The sequence below is a fragment of the Chanos chanos genome, chromosome 3 (assembly GCF_902362185.1).
Source record: "Chanos chanos chromosome 3, fChaCha1.1, whole genome shotgun sequence".
NCBI classification, from domain to species: domain Eukaryota; kingdom Metazoa; phylum Chordata; class Actinopteri; order Gonorynchiformes; family Chanidae; genus Chanos; species Chanos chanos.
In genome coordinates, this window is record NC_044497.1 from 35,234,676 (window position 1) to 35,260,706 (window position 26,031).

General features: G+C 41.9%; 1 protein-coding gene across 1 annotated transcript; it reads right to left on the reverse strand.

Moving 5' to 3' along the window:
• Positions 1 to 683: 683 nt before the first annotated feature.
• Positions 684 to 15,853, reverse strand: arhgap4b (Rho GTPase activating protein 4b). The gene is made up of 23 exons (XM_030768420.1): positions 15,772 to 15,853; positions 14,885 to 15,056; positions 14,509 to 14,671; positions 14,289 to 14,351; positions 12,718 to 12,891; positions 12,401 to 12,529; positions 11,927 to 12,148; positions 11,330 to 11,431; positions 10,774 to 10,959; positions 10,370 to 10,454; positions 10,085 to 10,112; positions 9,316 to 9,412; positions 6,407 to 6,467; positions 5,803 to 5,880; positions 5,424 to 5,552; positions 4,818 to 4,923; positions 4,451 to 4,678; positions 3,514 to 3,569; positions 2,911 to 3,082; positions 2,551 to 2,640; positions 1,585 to 1,782; positions 1,128 to 1,209; positions 684 to 881 (listed from the first exon to the last, which is right to left on the reverse strand). The coding sequence occupies exons 1-23, from the start codon at positions 15,836 to 15,838 to the stop codon at positions 684 to 686; spliced, it is 2,886 nt and encodes a 961-aa protein (XP_030624280.1). The 5' UTR covers positions 15,839 to 15,853.
• Positions 15,854 to 26,031: the final 10,178 nt, after the last annotated feature.

Consider the following 26,031-nt stretch of genomic DNA (forward strand, 5'->3'; position numbering starts at 1 on the left):
TGAATGCTGTGTTGCCTCTGTCCGTCACAGATAATAATCATACTTCATCAGCCATACAGTTTTAACATAATTACAGAGACTTTTTTGAGCCCTTTGACCTGCCGTACTGTACTCTATTTGAATATGTCATCAACAGAAATGAAAACAGACACATCATGACAATACATCATATCGCTACATAAGAATTATGACAAACTCCACTGAATGTCACGGCAACAGATGAATGACAGGGCAGGATATTAAGACAATATACATCACGGGCCAGATTTACTAAAGTCTTTGGCTCTCACTTATTGGAATGAGCACAAAACTAACAAAACACAACATAACACATTATGCTTTGTTTACTGGCCTTAGGCCTTGGTAATTGTTTTAAGCTGCTTTGTGGCAAAGTCAGCTCTGGAAAACACTACGAAATACAACAAAACAAAATGGACAAAAAAAAAAGAAAAGAAATACACTTTGACCAATCACATTACTGGCAGTGTTACTGGTTTTGCACAAGCTCTAGGCTTTGGGAAATCTGGCCCTGCTTTAATTATAACATATTTTGTACATTTGGAAAAATATATATATATTGATATCTTCAAGACTGATTGCTTTTCCCCTTGATTCTTCGGTGGCTTATCTTTTTCCATTTCTCTCCTCTTTTAATTGGCTCCTCCTCTCACGCCTTCTGTTTGTCAGTCCTGCGGGTCAGCCTGTTTAAAGAGGTTTTTCCCTCTCAGGCTAAACGCTCCCCTCTTGACCGGAGGACGGGTGGCTGCCTGGGGGGTGGAGGAGGAGGGTGATGACGGTGAGGGAGAAGAGACAGAGGCATCCAGGGGTGGCTGACGGGACAGGAGCTCCTTAAAGACAGAGTTCATCTGACGACTAATGTCCTAATGGTCAGAGAGACAGAGGGAGAAAAAAGACAAAAAGAAATGGATGAGTTGTGATATTCCATATGCCACTCTTCCAAGCACACACAGACTTCACCAAAATGTTCCATGTAAGTGTGTCGAATTCAGAGGCATATTGTTGATCTATTATTTGAAACAATAACATTCTGTTTATAGAGATATTAGTAATGAGTAGTGAACTCCATTTTGCTTTGGCTCAGCTACTCTAACTGAACCTTACTGTACCTTGTCCACTTGCACTGTCTGTCTGTCTGCTCCAACACCGCTGGGTCTTAGACTATCCAAAGTGTGTCTGCGCTCCTGAGGCCTGAGAATGAGTAAAAAAAGAGACGCAGAAGGACAGAGAGAGAGAGAGAGAGAGAGAGAGAGAGAAAGAGAGATGAGGGGAGGACATGGTTAGAGGAGAGAAGAAACTGCAGGTATATCACAAAATATACATTATGTGAAATAATGAAACTGGTCTTAATGTTTAAGGTGAGTCTGTTCTGACAAACACTTAATGACAGTGTATTTACATGCATGCAGTTGATCTGTAATATATTGTATATTTGTGACTGGATATTATAGTACTACATATAACTCAAAAGGTTGGAATTAACTGACTCATGCAAATTTAAAATAAAGTAAAATTAATTTAAAATGTGTCTTTGTGTGCACATGTGTGCACTCTCTTGTTTCATACCCTGAGGGCTGGCGGGCGACGGCAGGCGAGGGGGGAGGCAGGACAAGTCGACCTTCAGGCAACTGCATGGTCACTTTTCTGATGGGGCTCACATTCCCACTCCCACTCCCAAACCCTCCAACTGCAGCACCAGCACCTCCACCACTGGCACTACGCTGCCTCCCAGGCAGAGATGCACTGTCACTGTTCACTCTCATCCTGAGAAAGATAAAGCAAAGTTAACTACGTTGGAAGTCAAACATACTCTTATTCTGTGGGAGGTGATATCTATGGTTGTCTGTGTTCCATGAGAGGTGATATCTATGGTTGTCTGTGTTCCATGAGAGGTGATATCTGGGTTGTCTGTGTTGTACGAGAGATGATATCTATGGTTGTCTGTGTTCTATGAGAGGAGATATCTATGGCTGTCAGTGTTGTACAAGAAATGATATCTATGGTTGTGCGTGTTGTATGAGAGATGATATCTATGGTTGTCTGTGTTCCATGAAAGGTGATATCTATGGTCAGTGTTGCACAAGAGATGATATCTATGGTTGTCTGTGTTCTATGAGAGGTGATATCTATGGTCAGTGTTGTACAAGAGATGATATTTATGGTTGTCTGTGTTCCATTAGAGGTGATATCTATGGTTATCTGTGTTGTATGAGAGATGATATCTATGGTTGTCTGTGTTCTATGAGAAGTGATATCTGTGGTTGCCAGTGTTGTACGAGAGAGAATATCTATGGTTGTGTGTGTTATACGAGTGGTGATATCTATGGTTGTCTGTGCTGTATGAGATGTGAAACCTGTGGTTGTCTGCATTGTACGAGCAGTGCTATATAACTGTATGAAAATTCTTTGATCTATATGAGCAGTAATAGATGTGGTTATATATAGTTTATGGCAAAAACTTTCTAAATTCTCTCAGTCCAGGGTGCGATTAACATCCATTGATGATATTCAGAGGTGATATCCGTGGCATACCGTGTGCTGTGTTCTGCCATCTGCTGTTCTTCTGCCAGATTCCCTGTGCTTCCCCCTCTCTCCTCCCTCTTCCCATGTTTCCTCTCAGCACTGAGTGGGACAGGAGAATAAAAACCAAGTTGAGAACATGGTCATACATTTATACTTATTGAAACAACAGTGAAGTATATATGTATATATACTTCACTGTTGTTTTACTGTTTTATATATATATATAATTTTATATGTGTGTGTGTGTGTGTGTGTGTGTGTGTGTATGATATAGTATATGATATAGTAATGTTAAGGTACAACCTGGTGAAAAAATTAAAGACAGACAAATGAATTTCATTCCTCTATGAAAAAAATAATGAGACTAACCTTTCAGATATACTGATGTATTTATGTGGGATGAGGCCCTTGACTCCTCCCACCTCACCTCTCCACCAATCAGATGATGCCTTGCTGTGCAGTAAGAGGTGCTCCCCTTGTTTGAATGACAGTTCAGCTGGAGAGCGTGCCACATAATCAAACATGGCAATTGCGTCCCACTCTGTGAAACAAATGCACAATGAAAAAAGCTATTTCAACCAGGAAAAACATTTAAAGTCAAAAATAAGAGTCACACTCATGGTTGAACCCAAAGGTGTGTATTTACTTGAAAGAACACCCTTTAGAGACCCTATAGGATTTTCTACTACTGGTGAGATTTAAAAATTTCACCTCACTTGCTGTTTCTTGCTGTTTCCATTTGAATCAACTCTGTACAATCAACACAGTGCAAAATTCAGATGGAATTATGGCCAATGATTTCACACTGTCCTGGTTAATGACGCATGAAGTAAATAACTGTATCCAGCTCTTCTGGGAGGGCCAGTAGAGTTTGCTGAACTGAAAAATTAGTAGTATGTAAACGTTTGTGTGTGCGCAAATGTGTATTGGTCGAGAGTGTACTGTGTGTGTGTGTGTGTGTGTGTTTCTCACCATCCTCACTATGTGGATGCTCAGACTCTCCCTCACCCTCTTCTGTGATTGGCTCACTGAAAAACAGACACACAGCACTGTCTTAACTCACTCTGATCTGAACAGGCATCCTATACAGTAGGGGCACTGAACTTAAATATTTACTAATGGTCCATTTAACACATTTATTTTGTTTATTTTGCTATAGCCCAAAATATTAGGTGTCAGAATACTCAGCAATGACCTGGTTTGGCAAGACAGAACTCAAAATAACATAATAACATATCTACATCAACATATCTACATCACATAGTATTTTAAGTTGGCTGACGATATAAATAGTATATTGTAATCATTTCAGAGCTTTTATGACAGTGCACCGTAATCATTTCAGAACTTTTATGAAAGTGCATACTGTAATCATTTCAGAACTTTTATGAAAGTGCATACTGTAATCATTTCAGAACTTTTATGACTGTTGGTTTGGCATAAAGCATATAACAAGCCAAAAAACGCGTGCATACACACTCATGCATTGTCTATATTTTGATGACCAGAGAACATATGTCAGCTAAGAAAATGTCAGTGGATGCTGAAATGTTTCTTTTAATCTCACACACATTTTACAAACAGATTTGTGTCCATGCACAACTTAAGCACGATCCCCTTTAAGCCTGTTCTGACTGTTTGTCCGTAACACGCTCATTGCTCAGACAAATGCTGAAAAGTTAACATGGCCTCTCTGATCTTTCTGAAGCAAAATCACATGGTGCAAGCCCTGCTTTCCCTTGAAAAAAAAGTGTTTCAGCAGTTTATGTCTCATTTTACTGGTGGTTTTTACTGGTCGGGGTTTTTTTGCCTGTCTGCTCCCGATGAAGCTTACATAACCACTTGAGCAGTGCTAGCTAAATGATCCAGCACAAGATTATTATCAGAACAGGCAGTCTCGGTCTCTCACCAGTATTCCTGTTCCAGGGTCATACATTTCTCATAAACAGGTCCTTTGAGCTCCGCTGGCCCAGGGAAGATGCTCTCGTGCTGGAGGATCATGGTCTTAACCAGGGCATTAATCTGTGGCTGTAAAGTTACAGCATCACCAGACTCAGCTCCTCTCAACAGACTGGGCCCGAAGCACACGGCCAGGTTATACGGCTGCATCATGTTCTCATCACTGTACTGAGAGACACTACACACGCGCGCGCACGGACACGCACAGACACACACACACACACACACACACACACAACCAGGTTATAAGGCATTATATTCTCATCACTGTACTGAGAGACACTGCACACACACATACACACACACACTTTACTCACTGGTGTAGGAAAGCAAACAGATATCGCATCACAATGACGACTGGTCTCGGGAAAGTGGAGATGATTGCCTTAATCTGAGCTGCTCTCTCAGTCATATTCTCAATCTCTAAAAGGAAATATGGTAAGAAACAGAGGAAAACAAATGAGAGTAAAGCACAATCATTACACTTAGCATACATGTAGCATTCAACACTTTTCCCTCCCTCACTATGCACGGCTGAGGTGCCCTTGAGCAAGACACCGAACCCCCAACTGCACCCCGAACACTGCAGCTGTAGCTGCCCACTGCATGTGTGTGCTCACTGCCCCTAGTGTGTGTGTGCTTACTGCTCACTGCTCTTCGTGTGTGTGTGTGTTCACTGCCATCTTGAATGAGTTAAAACGCAGAAGTCAAATTTCCCCACTGTGTGACTTAAGAAACTGTGTGACTTGATAAACTTAAAATTAGCATTCAATTACATTAATCCACTGTTAGACTTCTAAACATCTAAAATAGATGAACTAACCAATTCTGGCGTACATACAGACTGAAGTTGTATCAAGCACGCACATACACACATACACACACACAAATAAAATATTAAAAGTATATGTAAGGCATCTTACGGACACACTCCATGAGCTGTCCAAAAGACTCCTCAGGGAAAAGGGGTTTCTCCAGACCCCTGAAGTAGAGCTTCAGGACACCTGCCACTGAGTCGATATCACACTCACTGTCAGTGAGAGGGTCTTCACCTGGGGGGAAAAAAAAGATAGGTTTCATGTACGGAGAGTTTTTCAGTCTTCAACACAGTCATGTCAAGGCAATGAAAATTCATTATAAATCACCAGTCATTTTCAGAAAACATCTTTCAGTTCATAAAAAATTGTATCATGCAGCATACTGGGACTGGTTAGACTCTGAATCTCTGAAATATGTTAGGGATTCCTTACAGTGTCTGGTAAAATGGTGAAAATGCATTTCAGAAAAGCACTATCCTCCTACCTCTTTCAAATGCATCTCTGAGGTGGTTGACTTCACTCTGGGAACCTGGTACTCTAAATATACCTTCATGATGGAGACCTGAAGACAAAAACACATTTACATATGTATAAAACCACATACGTACACACACACACACACACACACACACACACACACGCACACACACGCACACACAAAACCACACTATGAAACTGGCAAATTCAAATGTCAATTAAAATTACTACATCATGCACATTAACTGATGAACAAAATGTGGGAAAAAAACGGAAACATATTTTTGGATCATTATGCACCAAACCTGTTCAGTGTTTGAACATTCATTGATATCTACTTCTGTATCGATGACATATGTGATTTATACAAATTTCAGAGACATAAATTGAATTCTCATCGGAACTAATATGTTATTACGGTTTATTAAGTGAAAACAATGCAACCTATCCAAAAACCTTTACAACCTACAATCCGATATTTTTTTTTTCAGATTAATATAAAGGATTAACAGAACGTAATTTTACAGGCACTAGTCCAAGAGTTCAAAGCAAACAATCTGTCGGCCAACGTAACATCAACATATGCAGAGTAAGGCAGAGTGCAGACTCACCATGCAGGTTAATGAAGCGGATACAGCTCTCCACCACAAGGGGGATCTGCTGCCCAGAGCTCTGTGAGATAGAGAGAGGAAGAGAGAGTGAGATGAGGGAGGGGGAGGGGGAGGGGGGGGGGGGGTATTGCAGATAAGGAGAGGGATCACCATAAACTGATCATGACCCTGTGACCCTGATGACATACATGCAGCGTAAAGAAAAATAGAAGAGCACAGGAGAACACACACGCTCAGGCGCACGTGAAAATAGACAGAGCTGTACCTGTGTCCTAGACATCCTCCTCCGTCTTCTACAGTCAGAGTCAGGCAAGCATAGTGTCAGTGAAAGAGAGAAAGAACAGAAAGGAAAAAAAGAAAGAAGGACACAGGAAAGAGAGGAATAATTAGAGAGGGACATTAACAACAGCAGCAGAGAAAACAGCATGAACACAGACAGCATGACACACAGGTGAACCAAAGTTGAAGCAAAGCACAAGAAAACAGAGGGTAAGAGACAGAGCAAGAGAGAGAGAGAGAGAGAGAGAGAGAGAGAGAGAGAGGGGTATGGACAGAAAGAAGTAGAGAGGCAGTTAGGTATGTCAGTGGTCACAGAGCAGCAGTTGATTGGTCCTTCAGTCCCATTTTAAATGATGTGGCCAGAAACAACGTCAGTTTAAACTCATAAATGATCATTAGCAGCATTAGCACAGGCAGAGATGGCCATACGTTGGAATATCTCTCATTAAAACTTTTCTGTGTTTTTATAAATCTAATTTCAGTCCATTTAGTCTTCCAGCTCTGAAATCAGCAGTTTTCTTTCCCTGTCTGAACTGATTAATCATTCAGAGGGAAAGAACCCTGTTAGCATCACACGGCTGTAGCATTAGCTGCATTAGCCAATGCGTAGAGCTGTAATGAGACAGCACATCTCATCGATTTAATGTCCACTTAAGACTGAGAGACTGACCAGCACTAATGCAGGGTGCAATAGACACACAGTTTGACACTAGAATACAGTAAACACTGAGCAATTAAATCTAGACAGAGATAGAGATGGAGAGAGGACACACAGAGAAGGCATTAAACAGACACAGATAGGAAACGGAAACTGAGAGATTGCAATAGACTGGGAGTGAGAGAGGGAGAGAGAGAGAGAGAATGGTTAATAGACAGGAAATAGACAGAAAGATCGAAAGAAGTTTTTGTGGAAAAGAGATTCTCAGATGGCTTAGTTTCTGTTTCAGCACTCAACACAGAGAAACTCTGACTTTGAGCTTTGCCCCAAAGAATAACTCTGGTCAACGAGACATTTAGGACAAGTCAACTCACTAATCTGTCAGAGAGTGAAAATTCCCCCTGTCTGTTTTAGGCTTTAAAAGTATATTATATGGACATGTAAATGGGGATGAAATCCCCTGACTCTAGGTGTATATAAACGAGTGCTTTAAGAAAAGGCTGGACATAGATAAGACAGCACTGAATGTGGAATTTCTGCAACAGCACATTACAAGGAGAGTAAGATCTTTCTAGAACCTTGAGCGATGTGTTAGTAAGGTCAAGGAGAGTTATTTCAGGTTGAGATAATAGGACACCATGACCAGTGCTTTTGCCATAATGTCACTAGTTAAAGGAGTTTCATATATATTCTCACACATACCATGGTTAAAATTTCAAGTGGTTGCGTTAAGGTGAGAAAGGAAGAAAAAAAAAGCTTAATATCCCTTTTTTTTAAGGGTGAAGCTATAGACAAGGTCTAATTAAGGCTGAGAGGAGGAGAGTGATGTGTAAGTTAGCACATCACGGCATTGTTATGATTGTTATGATGGACAACATAGTGAACTGGGTGACTGAGAAACTTACACTAATGTGTCAGCACTGTAACTATAATGGAAAACAAATTAGTCAGCGTATTTTTCAGTCACAATATGGTCGAGCTCATGTGTGGCGCGGAAGACAAACAGCAGAGAACAGAACAGTCATCCCTCATTAAAAGAGGACTGTGGAAATTGTGTGGCCTTAACACACCACATTGTGACAGATTACATCAGATACCACATGCAACAATGCAATCATGCAAAAAGAAGAGGGATAAATTACAACAGGAGCGAACTAGCCATCAAACTGAAGCATGCAAGAGACATGTAATCTCAACAAATGACTTTTAATGATGTCAGCCGGACCAGTATGTTGTAAATGCAAATTAGAGAGGATAATATAAACAATTTACAGGCTATTTCACCAGCTTTTTGACCTTATAACAACACAAACATTTTCTCTTTATCAGTCTCTAAATAATTCTTTTTCTATTATGATGTTGAAAGCTTGTAAATTGGCAGAATAGTATATGGAAATTTAAACATTTGTTCTACTCTTCTGTGATAAAGAATATAGAAATTTCGCCTTGGACATTGGCCATATCAAACGGTGACTAAGCAACAGTGACGCTAAGGGAATCCAGGGGAAATGAGCTGTTAATGTAATGGACGCCTGATAGATAATGTGTCCGAGATACATAACTAACATGATAGGAATTTGATGGAAAATTTATGGAAATGTAGCAGATACGTGTCAAACCTGTACGTGCTCTGGTGATGAAGTCGTAGCATAAAAGGAAAATATGAGTACTATGGTAGAACACAGTAACAACATACTGGTAACACGGTACAAACGAGTAAGGAACACATCATACCAGTAATGCAACGCAAATACAGCAGGAACATATTGGAATTTTAATCCAAAAAAGCAGAGAGGTAGCTGGAATTTAAGGGTAATATTGCAATTGTGACGCACTAGGAACATGTGGACCTAATGTATTGGAAACAAAGCAGGAATATCTGCGTAGCATAGCAAGGTAGCCGGTACGTCGGGATAACAAAGTGGGAATATATGGGTGAGGTGGCAGAGTGCTAGCAGCCAGAGGGCTATACCTGGATAAAAGAGAGCATATCTCCAGTGAAGAGTTTGTGGTTGTACTGGGAACATGGTCTTGCCCTCCGCACACGCACTGACCTACCAGGGGGCATTCTGGGAAACATACAGCAGCACTCCACTGTGACATGATGGCATCAGTGCACACATGCAGACATGCAAACATTCTCATATAACCAAAACACAAACACACACACTCACACACACACACACATTCACAAAACACCCCCACACACCTGCACTCTCTAGCATGCATAGAGATACACGGTACATAAACATACTCTAGCCAAAGTGAAGTGACATATGCCAACATGCAGTGACTGTTTTACAATGTGCTATTGTTATCATCTCTTATGATTAAATACATTTCTTATTTAAATCTGAGGGGAAAATTAACTACTGATATTGAAAATCAAACTGTGCTATTTTTAAAGTTTTGACGTTTCAGTGTTGTATGACAAAGATGGCAACAATTTTTGTCACTTCCTTTTTGACAGTGATCATATTCTTGGGCGATGGCAGTTTTGGTGAAGGAATTTGACTGAATGATTTGACTGGAAGTGTTATAATGGACTTTGAGAATCTGAGGCTCTGAGATACACACATTAGGTCTGGCTCCACTGATGCGTGTCAAATCAAATGCTTACAATGGGGCCCGCTTACCAGATGTTGTCTGGAATAGAGCTCACATTATTCTTACTAGAAACTGTGAAAACCTCAAAGAGAGAGAGGGGGATGACAAAAAGACAGATGGAGTGCTAGACTCACCTGGAGGGATCACTGTCAATTGCTTCAGCTGAGAGAGAGAGAAAAGAGACAAAAAAGAGAAAATTATGACTGATCTGCCACTTCTGTACACTTACAGAAATGTCTGTTTTTGGTGCAGAATTGAGTTTCATATCTGTCATGAGGAGAGTTGATTCTGAATTCACCCCATGGGTAGAAGTAGTTTAGCTGGCGTGTGTGATGTTTGTGTTGTTTTTGTAGGTGCTGAGTAGGGGTTTTTGAGAGTCATGTGTCTCATTTGAAGAAAAGTCTTCTTCAGTTTTTTACCTTTCTGTATAGCTTCTTTCAGTAGGTCATGTTTTGCCTGGAGTTTAGAGACCAGAGAACTGCCACTGAGGTGTTCTTTCACTTTCTAAAAGAATCAAAAATAAACTTCTCAGGTAAACACTCACAGTTCCTATCATTCTGTAACACAATTCTAACAGTATTACTCACATTTTTGAGCGCTCTCAGTCATTTGCATTTTCAAATTTCTTTAAAATGCTGCAGTGACTTTGAAACTAACTAAAGAAAAAAGTTCATTTGACTGAGCCTTTCCATAGATGTGATAAGGATGCAGCAGATCAGATTAAAATGTACTTTTAAGGGTAATCTGTAGTGTGCAGGCAGATTAGGTCATGCATGACTACCATTTCCTTTAGCCCGGAGTTACCCAAACTTTGAATCCTCACCGTAAAGTAGTATGTCTCTGTCTCCTGCTGATTGGCTCTGCGTTTTGCAAGGCTGAGTTTGGTCCCAGTCCCTTCTCCAGAACTTTCCAGGGTAATTGTAGCTGATATGTCAGGCGCAGGGTTACAGTCGTCATCACTAATATTCTCCAAAAGAGCAGCATATGTGGCTTTCAGTGTCTTGCTGACCTGTGTAAGGAATGATTTTATCATAGGTTGGTTTAATTCTGTCTGTGGGGTTCTGTCTTGAGACAACTGTTTGTGTAGCACGTGCTTCTGATTTTTACACAGGACTTTTACCCTGTGATACTATCATCAGTTCTAAGAGTCATCTCTTTGCAGTAAGTCTCTGGTACCTCAATTTAAGACCAGAAGGAAAGAAAGAAAGAAAGAACAAACAAACAAATCTCCAGGCCAGAGCCTTGAAACTTCCAGTTTTAGAAAACTATTGACACAGGGACAGAAGACAGGTAAAGTATTTTATTTGCTGATGTCATATATATAAACCTGCTGTGGAAGTGTATAATTAAACTGTGTGCAGAAGCAGGTTTGTACATACCTCCTCTGTTTCCAAGGTAACAGCAGCAAGGCGGGACTGAAGCTGTTGGAATCTAGTTTCCAGCTCATACCTCACCTGGGACTCTGCACTCACTTCACACACCTGGAGACATAGACACGTGTATTTACTGGAACATACATACACGCGTACTCATATACACATGCACACACATATATGTATTCGTGGACACATAAACATTTACACACTATCTAAATGAGCACATACTCACAAAGACACACACATACAGAGCTAACCTCACATCCAGGAAAGAGTAGGGAAGACTATACACACACATTGGCATAAATACATACATTTGGGTGGAAATAAGTGGAATAGTATCCCTAAATGAACATGTATTTGCACTCAAACACATACACACATGGGGTATACCTTACAACTTACAAAACTGCAAAATTAAACATTATAAATGTCTCGTAACATACAAATATATGTACCCACCACAGCCATGTCACCACACTCTCACTTCCTCATACCCCTCCAAACACCTGTTAGTCCCACAGAAACCCCCAAAAATAAAAAACCCAATCACTGTTCCCATAGCAACTTGACAGCCTGGGTGACTGTTGCTATAGTTACCTGGTCTCCTTCATGGGGTAGGTACTGAAACCTGAATGGCAAGCAGAACGCTGCATTATGGGCTTGCAACAGAGCATCCCGATCCTGACCCTGGTCCAAACTGTTAACAGCAGTCTCAAGCTGCTGAAGCCCATTCTTCAGGTTCTGTTGAGCACGGAACCGGTTTGACAGGTAACTCTTCATAACCCGTGACACAGACAAGTGGTACCCCAGATCTGTGCACTGAGAAAAGACAGAATTTATGTTTTGTTTTTCTGCACTGCTGCACACACACACACACACACACGGTGATCATTTCTGTAAACCTGCAGTTATGTTACTATATTACTCACAAAAAGTGTAATATTGCCTGATAAACATTTACAAATATGCAATGTGAAATTGTCATCTGTACATGCTGTAATTAAACAAAATAAACTATTTAGGAGCATGCAGTATGATAGACAGACAGCTCAGCCAATCAGGTGAACTCACATCGATGAGAGTGCAGATATCCTGTAGGTAATACTTGTTCATAGAGGCATTGGCAGCAGCAAGGCTGAGCAGGTAGTCATTGCGAGCTTTGGTACATTTCAGCTGAGTCTCCTGTACTTTCCCCTGCCTCTGTTCAACATACACACACAGACACACACATACACACACAGGAAACGTGCCAGTTAGATAGAATCTAGAGTGGGTGTATGGTACATATTCTCCTGTGCTGTACCATCTTTGTGAAAAACACAAAAACCACAAATCTTCATCAGACACAAGTTCTCTCTCTATCTCTCTAAGAAAGCTGGTAGACATACCTTTTCCATCAGTCTCTCCATTTTCTTCACTGAACTCCTTCTCTGTCCTCCTAATTGGCCAGGCCCAAGGTCAGCTGACTTGCCTGTCTGCTTCTCTTCCTTTTGTGTGGCTTCTTTCAGTTTGCCCTCAGCCGCCAGACAGTCTGTGTGGTACTGATGATAAGTCTTCAAAGACTAGAAAATGCAATTGGAGTAAGTTTTTGAATACGGTGTTGTGTGCAAGAGATTTGTTTGGGCACCTGCAAGTTTTGCAGTAACTCTGCAGGTATGTCATAGGCTTCAGGAGAGATGATAGGGAAAGACATAAAATCCAAAAACTCTTTATTTGCTCAGAGTAATCCATTTGTGGTTCGCTTAGTTTATCAAGATTTGCTCTTTTTTGCTCATGTCAAATACACATTTTTTTCCCCTCGTATGCGACACATATCAGATGTGTTTAGAGCAATAAGTACAGCAGAAAAAAAGGAGTTTGGTTTTTTTTTTCAAATCTAGTTTGGTCCACAAAGTCTAATTCCATGCAACCCATGCAATCAGTACGTAATGAGAGGGAAAACACCTCAATCAGAATTATTTATCATTTAATGTGTCCAAAGTGGCCTTTCCCCTCACTCTCTGGGTTAACAGTGACAGGTTAATTCTGTCGTAACTCTGAGCTGATTGGACTGTGAATGATAGCAGGGTAAGGGTTATGAAACATGTCAGTGGAATTACAGTGTGGTCATAGATTTTATGAGCAAAATGCTGAAGCTCTGTCAGTGGCTCTCAGTGATTAACACACAACACAGATGTTCAGTCATGCACATGGTACATCTGAGGATAGAGCTCAGTTCACACTCAAATGCCTGCAGTATGAATCCAGCCCAAGTGCATGGGCATACACACATAGACACGCACAAACACACACAAACACACACACACACACACACACACACACAGGCAGACCAACAAACAGTCAGCCGGGCAGCTATTAAGACAGACAGACATACACACACACACACAGAGTGGCTGCTGGAGGGGGATGACTCTTATGCAGCTGGCATGCAGGGTTGCTCAGTGTGGTCTGGATCTGGCTCTAAATGAGCTGTGGGACTCAGAGTAGCACAGACAGGCAGCAGGGCTTTCTAAAGTTTGAGGGAGAAACACTCACAAACACATGTGCACAGGGGCTCAAACTCACTCACTCATTTTCAAAGCCGCTTATCCTAATTAGGGTTGCGGGGGGTGAGGGTGGGTGGGTGGGTTGGGGGGGGGTACTGGAGCCTATGCCAACGTTCATTGGGCAAAAGGCAGGGAAACACCCTAGACAGGTCGCCAGTCCATTGCAGGGCAGACACACATGCTCACATACCTAGAGGCAATTTAGTGTTTCTGGACTGCGGAAGGAAACCCACGGAGACAACATGCAAACTCCACACATAAAGGACTCTGGCTGGCCTGCCAGGAACCGAACCCGAGACCCTCTCGCTGTGAGGCGACAGCGCTACCCACTGCGCCACCATGCCACAGGGCTCATGCTGTTGATATTAATGTACACTAAAGGTGGATGTTAAAGCTCTTATTAAAGCACTCACCATCTGTAGCTCTGTGGTGACTTTCTGCAGCTCATCCTGCATCTGCAGACAAACTTCTTTGCTCTGTGACACAGAGAGAGACAAAATGATATGAGTATGTTTGTGTCTGAGAGAGTCAACCTTTTTTTTTCTTGTGCAGTTGCATTTTTGTATATACTAGAATGTACCTGTGTGCGTGTGTGCGTTTGCGTGCGCATGTGCGTGCGTGCGTGCTGTATACCCGTTTAGCCAGACGTTGTGTGTCCTCGATGCAGTGGGTGAGCCGCTGTGTGAGTGTGTTGCTGCATATCTCACTCAGACAACTGTGGTCTCGACTCTCCTGACGAGTTTGGGTCAAAAGGACCGACCAGCAGTGAGCCACTGACTGGTCCAACTGCTCCTTTCTGTGCATGGAGAGAAAGTACAAAGGAAAGCAAAGAAATGACTATTTTACCTGTCAAAAAACTTAATCGTAACATTTCACACATGTTGGCATATCCGTCAATAGTAAAGCCATCTTTCTTAACACCTCTTTTATCCTTGTCTCCCACTCTGTTTCCCCTTATACCTCTCCTCCCTCCCTCTATCTCTCTGTATTTCTGTCCCTCTTTCCGTACCTCTTGGTCTTAACAGTAAACTTCTCTGTGAGTTTCTCCAATGCACGGGCATACTCTGTCTCGATCTCGCCACGTCTGCGCAGGTATTCACTCAGATCCTGCAGCTGTTGGGTCTTCTGCTCCAGCTGTGCATCCAGCACCTTCAGCTGCTCGGACAACTGACTGCGCACCTCTGGAGAAGGGGTGGGGGGTGGGCGGGGTGGCACGAGATAGATGGGGACAGTATGGGTCAGTTGTGTATGATATGTGAGGTGAGAAAAAGAAATGGATACAGATAGATGGGGAGAGAGAAAGAGAGAGAGAGAGAGAGAGAGAGAGAGAGAGAGAGAAAGGTGGTGGTCAGACTAAGAAAAAAAAAAACATGACCTGACCACACTCCCTCTCTATTTGTCTCCACTCATCTCTCCCTCTCTCCCTGGCTATGTAGAGCCTGGAGCAAGCTTCTGACTGAACAAGAGGAGACAGCATCACTAATAGTGGCTATAAATACATACGCACAGTCAAAATCACAAGTCCAGCTCAGTGAGTACGCATGCAGGACAAACACAAACATGAACTAAATACACCGTACACACACACACACGGACACGCACACAGACACGCACGCACGCACGCACACACACGCACACACATGCACGCACACACGCACGCACACACACACACACACTTAAACCGACAGAGTTTGGCTTCATTCCTACTGAAATATATCTGAGTCTGAGTCACATGTGTACTAAAATCTGAGTGTGTCGGGAACAAAGGCTTTCAGAGAATATTTTGGAACAAAAGTGGCCCAACACTGGCTTCCAAGAAGAGGGAAGGAGTGAGTAAAAAGAGAGAGAGAAAAAAGAGAGATGTAATATGGCAATATGACAATGCATCCTTCTTACCTTTGATTTGTGTTTCATACTCTGCCAGACTCCCCTTCTCCTTCTTCAGTTTGCCATGCGATGTCATGGTCTCTCCACCAGAGGCAGCAGAGAGCACTCTGCGGTCCTGTAAGGTCACTCTGGCCTGTAGTCCTGCAGTTGCTGCCCTAACTGACCGGTCTACAGCAACCTCACTTTCCCCTTCTACTTAGTCGCTGAGTGGGTGCTTTCTCCCAAACCACTCTGAAACTGAAGTGTGTGCCGTCGCTGAACCAGAGTAGTTCTAGTTTTAACTTTTTCTCTGCATTTATACTGGTCAAACCAGCAGAAAAAAAGTGGCTGCAGCAGAAATGAAACAGAGAAGTCACTGTGTTGTGTGTGTGTGTGTGTGTGTGTGTGTGTGTGTCTGTGTGTGCGTGTACAGAGGGTTCTCAGAATTTGGAGTGCACTTTATAGTTCACTTTAAATCCAGCAAGCCGAGTGAGACGGCTGGGGAGGCCTGATAGCTTTCCTCCGTTTCCTGAGTCAGTGGAAGAAAGTGATTGTCCTCGCCTATAAAAGAAAAAGAGAGAGAGAGAGAGACAGAGAAAAGGGGAAGACTGTGAGTTATAAAGAGGTAAACAAGAGAATAAAGGAATTGAATGAACATAACCAGGGAGGAAAACTAAGTACAAGGGGTAAAATGAACGTGAAAGAGAGGAAATAAATATTTAAAATAGCGGAAATAAAGGAAAAAGTGAGTGAGACTGAGAACAGGAGTATAAAAGTTCACAAAAGACCTGAGAATAGGCAGAAGACAGTTAACTGAATCGAGCACACCGTCCCACATCCTGTTTCTCTTATTCAATGTGCGGTTTGTACTGACTCTCACCAAGTATTTCACATCATCTTACCCTGAGAAAACTCAAATACACACAAAACCTTCAAGACCGACATCTTCACTCACTTCAACTCCTCACAAATACGCAAAGTCTACCTGTCTCGACTCGCTCACCCAAAAACCTCACGACAAATTTTCTTTCAAGTAAACAAGAATAATGCAGAGCACAAACAAACCAGACAGTTCCAGTGACACTAAAGACACATTGCTATCTGCTATCATTGATTTTGCTGGGGAAAAAAATGTTTTTTTTCTAAACCGAACCTCCTAAGAAGCAGATGGTAGAGTTCCTCTGGATTGCAGCATAGTAACGGCTCTAATCCGACAGTACTGAGCGTGTGCTGACATGGGGGCGGATACTTGGCTCATCTCTGCTGTATGCACAAACGTATTTTCAGTCAGGGCGGGAGTAATCAGGGTACTGCCAGGACTATGACTAAAACCAGAGGGGCTGTTAGAGAGGCTTCTCTACTCAAAATGACAAGATACATACACACCTACTGTCAGCGTGCACAGCGTGTGTGTGTGTGTGTGTGTGTGTGTGTGTGTGTGTGTGTGTGTGTCAAGCTATTAGAGATATTCATCAAGATGTACATCTCTAAGATCAGCTGCTGCCCTGTGGTTTTTTCATGTTTCTGTATGTGTGTCTGTATTTGGGAGATTCTGAAGCCCAAGGCCATCACTGCAGTGAAGGGCATGTGTGTGTGTGTGTGTGTGTGAGTCACAGGCTCTCACTCATTTGTCATGGTTGCTTGCTCTCTCCCTCAGCACAGAGTTAACCCCCAATCCCTGCCCACATTGCAACACAGGGGTCAACGTTTAGTGGTCAATCTTGTCCTGAATGAATCTTATCAATTATTACACTCTATCTTAACCTGGAACTGAGCTATCTTATAACCACATATGCACGTGACACCAAAGCTGCAACGAAACGTGGGCTGGGATTACAAACAAATGCAAAAAACAACTGTGATCAATTGTGTTAAGAAAACTCAACTATTACTACAGGTACAACTCCGCAAATATAAGCCAGTGAGTCCATGGAGAAAAATATCTTGCCTCAGGGGTACTGTGTCATGTACACAATTCAGTGTTAGTATCTCAGCAGTCCTACTTTTGTCGTCAGCAACTGGGAGTTCCAGAATATTCCAATGCATAGGCAGAACAGTTAACAGTCCCTTCATGGTCTGTTTACTCGGAAGAGATGAGTAAATATCATTCTGACAATATAATATCATCACATCTGTTGAAAATGACACATAACTCCTTATGCTATGTTGCTTACAATGCCAAAAAACTGCCTCCCCCCTGGACCAGAGTAATTAGACTCAAAGGTTAGTGTGGCTGTCGTGTGTGATGGAGATATCCAACTGGTCACTCCAAAGTGACTCTTTTAATGACACCAAAAATAGCACAGAGAAGGAGGAAAGAGAATCTATCCACTTCAGAATATACAAAACTGAAAATGGACAGATCTGGCTGAATCCTACGAAACAATCAGAGAGTGTAGAGTACTCATTGTAGTATCTACAGTAAGTTTATCAATGTGCGTATATTTACCGGTGTGTTTGCGGACTTGGGTCTAAAGGGCTGTGCTTCAGCCTGATCGGCTATGGGATTGAGTTAAAGAGCTTTCTATTCATCCTGTTTTACGCTCCCAAAGGCACCGCGAGGCAAGAGCCTCAGTATTGCCCTTATCTCTCACAGCAGAAGCACACAACTCACCCAGTCAGCATCTTACTGAAACACGTATTTTATATAACAATGTTTATATAACATACAGACAACGTATACATAACCTTATCAAATGCTTCTATAATCATCCCACAAGAACGGAGACAGAGCTCCCACAGTTTGCTAGTCTTTCTCCCCGTAATTCTAAAAACGAGGCTAAAATAACAGATATAAACCCCTACTAAATCTGTCAGCATCCTTTCTCACCCAACTCAAACAGCCTGTCGCTCTCTCCCATTCACAATATGTACATTAACATTTACATTTATTCATTTAGCAGATGCTTTTATCCAAAGCGACTTGCACAGTGAATATATACATTATACGCATAGCTAAGCTTACATGAGACAACGGGCAATCCTGAGAAATAATTGCTGTAGTTGTAAGTTCCATTACGAGGCTGCGAGCGCTATACAATAGTGGTAAAGAATTTGATCGCAACATCAGCCCATACCAAGGATCTAACTAATCATGACATAATTAGGTCCTATTACGATGTTTAAACAATCTACATGAAACCCTTCTCAAAGTCTAGCAAACTACTCAAAGGGAGTATCATTCCATTCAGCCTCTCTTTGAACAGGGAGTAAAGGAACAAAACTCACAGGGTACATTTACAGTCTGGTCATAGGCAGTAAATCTCCTCTTTCAAAAACCCAGAGATGAAGCACAATCCACACACAACAAATACATGAAGCACACACAGCAAATACAAAGATGATTTCTGCATTACATTGTACAATGCAGAACTACTCAACCACTTCCACGGGACGTGACTCTACTTAAAATTCATGCAGGCTGTTTCTTTCCATGTAAGATTATTTATTCTCTTGCAAACTGTTGAACAACGGTGACACAAATTGTAAGCGACCTTCTCATTGTAGAACTGGTACAGAGTACACACAGACTCTTTGTCAAAGGCTTCAGAAACCCACCCATTTAACCTCATTATGCCTATGAGGAGTCTATGAACTATATTTTGGTCACCTGGATTCCAGATGAAGCAAAAGTCATACTGTAGCCACGAGAGTGGGGTCTGTGAAACCTGATCTAGTATCATGACAATGCCACCAAAACCAGGCTATCATTAGCTAAACCACAGCAACATTATTTCTTTTAGTAGCTGGGTCAAAGTTCAGTCAGACATGTGTGAACTTCAGTCCAGATAATATTAGAAAAACAAGACATCACTTAAGCTCCACTCACAAAGAAGAGTGTGCCACCAAGGTGCACTGCCATTTCCCTGCCGTTTTATTCAAGATATCTCACACAGCAAATGTACATCCTGCAGCAAACCACAGCGTCACTTGCTAGCATAAACAGGATTGCTGAGGTCGCAAAATGGCTCTGTTAATTATTATCACTTAATCATTTCACACTGACTCATTTCACTCCGGGTTTCAGTAAAACATGTTCAAGATCACATGTGTTTAACCAAGGATTTGTGCACTAACCATTGTAATGAACATTGAAGAAGAATATTGGGGTATCAGTGCTTCTTAGCAATGGCTTGCTAACTGAGTCATTGTGTCCCTTGATGTATCTTTTCGTTTAACACTGTTAATACAATGCATTCCCTCGCAAAGTGTTACATAATACTAGGAAACCCACATCACATACAGTGCATATTAACAACACATAGACAATGCTCACACTAATAGTCATTCGGCCCTTTCCACTCAAATAGCTTTTCTCAAAATGATGATCAGTCAACCTTTGCACAGCCGTTTCATTTCGTAGAATCATCATTTAAATGCCACAATCAAACCAATTTGGCACAAATTTAAACCGTGACTTGTTACAGCGTTAGTGCATAAAACAAAACATAGTCAAAGATGCGCTCCCATCAGCAAGACTGACAAATGTTTTGCTGTTGTGGCTTAATGAATGTGACTAACTAAGTGTGAATATTAATAGCTTTGCAAAGTCTTAACCCACTCTTAATCAAGTTGAGTGAGACCAACCGTCAAAGAACATCCGTTTCAAATGCCACTGCCGTGCTGTGACTGTGACTGTACAACACAGTGCTAAAATAAGACTTTGTTGTAGAAAGTGCTCTTTGTGACATGAATCTTGAATAGGGGGGGAAAAAAATTGGTCATGAATGGCGATATGAATAGATTCAGCTCAGTATTCAGCAGTGTTCAGAAACTGCGACTACCACTGACGCCAGGCCTAAGACTGAGGAGAGCTGGGATCAGATACTGGCCTAAAAAACAATTTGTTACCATCATGTAAATACAAATGCTTCCAATTGACCTGGGTTATGAAAGAATGGCAGAATAAAAACAAGAGTGTAAGGAAAGACCACAGCTTGTGAATTTTGCCATAAATTGTGTATCGTGGCTATGCAGGGTAAGATCCTGAATGACAGCTATGTATGTCTGCGGAGGTCATGCTGAGATGAGTCTAGTTCTCTGTCAGTCAAGATCCTCTTTCCTGCATCATCACTCTTTCTCACTACACACTCATGCCCTGAGAGACAACACACACACAAACACGCATGTATGTGAAACCCATAATATAATATAATTTGTATCCTCCATTGACTTACGTTAGTGATTTTTTTTTTCTATTATTGTCATGTTTCATCAAAATGAGGGCGAGAATGTTCATTCTACAACCCACATCCTTTCTTTTCATCCACCACAACAATTCATCTATTTATCTCACTGTTTCTGTACCTGACACAGATCTGCCTTTCTTTTTTCTTTTCTTTCTTTTTTTTTCTCCTGACTAGTGATCCCTCCGTCGGCCCTCTCCACATTTCTTTGGTCATTCCATGACTGGGTGATCAATCAAACTGACCACATAATGACCCTGATAGAGAAGGAAAGGAGTGTGTGAAAAAGACTTGGAGTGGGGGAGGTAGAGAGAGGGAAGAGGAAGAGATAAGGACAAGGGAGAGAGAGAGAGACAGAGAGAGACAGAGAGAGAGAGAGAGAGAGAGTTAAAGAGAGAGATAGAGGGAGAGAGCATGAGGGATAGAGGGCACAGGAGAGGACAAAATAAACAGGGAACCCCTTTGTAAAATGATCATGAGAGAGAGAGAGAGAGAGAGAGCGAGATACTCTTAGAGCACAGGATTAGGGGAGAGGACTGCAGGCTTTCCTGTACTCTCATAGTGACAGCAGAGAGATAGACTGAGAGCTGTGACTTATATGGATCAATAGAGAAAGCACACTAAGAGCATTATAGCTATCAGAGACTATGACCGTTACACTGCTGTTTCATCAACACAAGTCACTGCTTTTCAACACACAGTCTACATCACTCACGCAACACTTGTTTTACACATTATCTGTACTATGGGCACGACCTGAGCACAACCTATTTTTACATACTACAATAAATTAGAAGGCACGCAAACCATAATGTCTCAGAGTACTGGGGGATATATTGACCTCCAGTTACACAGAGCAAGCACCGATTTAAAAACAGTGCACACTAAAAATGTAAGCATATAAAAAAACTCAATCATACACACACACACACACACACACACACACACACGTACATAGACGTAGTAAAGATGGAGGGAGGGTCAGTGGCACAAGTTAAAAGACACGTAGCTAAAGGAGAACCGTTAGAATAGTCATACGCTTGTGGTTTGATCACTCATACACACACACACACACACACACACACACACACACACAGTTATCAGATGAGTCATTAATGCACAAAAACACATGCACATGTACAGCTGACTGGTCAAACATGTGTGCAGATACACACACACTCATGCATGTACACACAAAAGATAACATGAGTGCAGGAGAGGAGAAACACACGTATCACAGCATAACTAGTCTCTCACACACGTATACATGCATGTGCACATCTACTGTACCTGTCTCCATACACATATCTCAAAAAACGAATGTCAAAATCCTGCACACACACGCACACACATACATACGTGCACACACACTGAAATCTTGTGAAGGTGAAGACATCGCATTCACATCTATAAATAATAAACAAATCTGTAGCCTTACCTCATTCTCTGTGGTCGTCTTTGCTCCCTCTCTCTCTCTCTCTCTCTCTGTCTCTCTCTCTCTCTCTCTCTCTCTCTCACTCTCCTCCTTCCGTGTTCTCCCTCCCTCTTGCTCAGACACAGAGAACACTGTGTTTGAGTCACACAGATTTCATGGGGCCAATTTGATTTCTCTCCTTCTGACACATTCAACACAGTCGTCTCTCCCTCTTTCCCCCTCCCTCTCTCCCTCTCTGTCTCTCTCTTATCCTCTTTAAGGCGCGCATTCAAAAACAGCCTTCACGTACACGCACTCACACATGCATACACGCTCAAAAACAGCCTCCTCCTCTCTCTCTCTCACACACACACACACACCACATGCACACTCTCAAGCACTATCAGTCATTCTCTCTCTCTGTCTGTCTCTTTCTCTCTGTTTCTCTGCTGTTCTAAGGCAAAGAGAGAGAGAATGTCATAACATAAGCCCCGCCCCTTTCTCTCCCCACGCCTTGCAGGCTTACTATAAATATGAGGAGGGATATGAATATGCTGTCTTGTTCTCTTAGTCTCTCTTCACCCCCCTCCCCTCCATCTCTCTCTCTCTTTCTGCATGCCCCTTTCTCTATATCACTCTCTCCCTCGCTCTCGCTCTCTGGCCATGAAATCCTTCTCATATGACCTTGTGTTGTCAGTGACTACCCCCACCCCACACCCCCACTCTCTCCCTCACACACACACACACGCACACACATGCACACACACACAGACAATCCTAGTGCCATGGAGACTAATATCCAGTCATGAATCCAGTCCCTGCGACAGTGCTGCAGATGATACGCCATAAAACCGATACGGCCGTTACAAACCGCAATTAAATCAATACTGATGATAACTGAGCAATAAACCAAGCCCTTCAGAACAACAGCTTCTCCATTCTCATCCCTCTATTCACTGCCAGAGGAGCTGCTCCAAACCATTAACAATAACACACAGGCTTCACACTGCTAAGGCACTTAACCATAAGTATCCTTTTATCTAGATCCATATATATATATATGCACACACACATACACACACACTCTCACAATGTCTCTGTGTGACAGTTGTGGACCTCTACACACTGTGATTCTGAAGAAACATTATTCTCATTTATATGACAGGTCCAAGATAGTGAAGTATTCAGTGAAGCTGTGTGAGTAGATGATGCTATTAAATAAGGCTTACGTGTTTACAGGACATATAATCACAAATTCATTGTGTCATGCAGTATGAGAGGCGAAGAAAACACTACATCCCTGTGCAGATGTTACACAGTCAATGTCCCTCATGTCACTGTAAAGTACATGTTATAGCGAGCTTGTGTACATGGTATATGAACAGAGACGTTGGGGTTTTTTTTTTTGTTATATTTTCTGATATTTTTCAGTAGACATAAAGCAGTGCACGGCTTTGTCATTACTGTGTAACAGATGCTTCACTGTGTTTCTGTTTATGTTTGCTCCATGCTGTTATTCTGGAATAGATGCCGTTTTAGCTCATGTAACCGTAGTGATTATGCGTGATACGTTATACATAACTATGTTTTCATTGTGGAACAGATGTTATTGTGCATCAATTTGCTGTTGAGCAAATAAACAGGTAGCTGAACAGAACGAGAGTATGAAGTATTCTTCTTGGGTGCTAATCAGGAGTAATCAAAAACGGTTTTTGGCTTGTGTTCTGCCCATAAAAGGCAGTGCCAGTTGCAGACTCATTGTTTTTTTCTGCACTGGGGAACTGCACATTAGTGTGTGTGTGTGTGTGTGTGTGTGGGCAGCCATTCACAGGAAATAAGGCTGAAAGTGCCAATCGCATCACATAACACCTTCAGCTGTAACAAATCGAAAACAAACTGCAATGCTGTCACTTTGACGCCGTCAGGTTCTATATGTACCTACTCATTCATCTGTTCACTTTGCATTTGATCGTGCAATCACAAGATCATTTTGAGAGACAGATGATCTTTAAATCAGCTGTAAACGGGTGACAAAAGCAAAGCTGTTTGCTTTTATCATGTGATATTTATTTCAACATGGTGAAATTCCTTTTTTTTTGTCCTCTAATGATGATGAAGTTAAATAAAAAGAAAACACACACATACACACACACACACACGCACACACACACACACTTCTTTCCTGTGCTTGTGCTTCCTTCCTCAGGGTGACTGAGGATGTGGCGATGAATTCAAACAAACACACATGCTCCAAATATGTCTATCGCTCCATCTGACGCCTTCTCTCACATATAGTCATTCAGTCAGGACCACAAACAAAAACATACCCATAAATGAGCAAAATCCATTCATGCATACATTAGCTCATGCGTATGCACAAACACACGCTTACTGTGTTATGTATGCTACGCCAGCCAGGTTTGGTTCAGTCACTGGAGAACAACAGGGCTTGGTTAAGTCTGTGATCTGTAACCTCATGGAGATGTAATGGCACACACAGAGCACATACATACTGTACATGCTTCAGCTCCCTGATGGGAAAATTACTGGGTTTCGAGAAGAATCAGCTCTCCTGTGACTGCTTGGAAAGGCTGAATTAATGACTGGAGAAACACTGGATTAATGACCACGGAGAGACAATGATGAGATCCGAGCTTGGTTATAAAGTTAATCTGAACGTTCAGGTGATACTGAGAAAGACGGGTCAGAGTCTCAACTGTATGGGAATTATTAACATTATGTTGCCTATTCTGACCTCTCTGCTATACCTTATCCTCTTCTTTCATCATCCCTCATTCTATTTCTCCCCTGCTCTCCATCCCTCTCTCCCTCTGTCTCTTCCCCAGGGACAGTTCTGTTTCCACTTGGTCAGTCAGTTCTCAGAGCTCTGACCTACTTCATCAGTTTGGCTGAACACACACTCACACTCACACACACACATACACATACATACACAAAGTACACATGACCACTTGTACAAATTAACACAGCTTAAAAAAAAGTCTACTGCTAATACTGCTGTACCGATAAACGGAAACATTAAAAATCCGTTACTGTGCAGGTGCTGTAGTGTTGCACAGTCCTCACACAAACTGTCTGTACATCAGTTCAGCAAGCTCAGTCATAAATATTACAACTGCCTCAACCCACAGATTCAGTCATTCCCCTTCAATACCATCAGCTCCCAGAGCTCTGTGTAATGGCAAGCCTGTCACTTCTTTAGCATGTTAATAAACTACACAGCATTTGAAGGGAAAATGTTCTTTTGCAATAGAAGGAGGGGGAGGAAGAGGAGAAGGAAATGACGATGATGATGATGATGATGATGATGATGATAATGATGATGATGGTGATGATGAAGAAGAAATATAAAAAGGAGGAGGGGGATGATGATGCAGATAAAAAAATAAGCAAGGTTAAGCTTCTATGATAAAAACAAGCAGACAATATACACACCAGAGATTTGTTGAGGGAAATAACTGAAAGTATCAGTAAACAGTAAGAATGGTAAAAAACAGTGCGTTTGTATGCATACACTTGGGATACTGTATGCTATAGTATCAGTTCTATAACCACACTTCAAAAATTGGATACTCTTGTCTGAGGACAAACTAGCAGCCAATATTTGCGCTGTTCCTCCACAGTCCAGTAAGAAATGAAATACTGAGAAACCCAACAAACTATCATGGG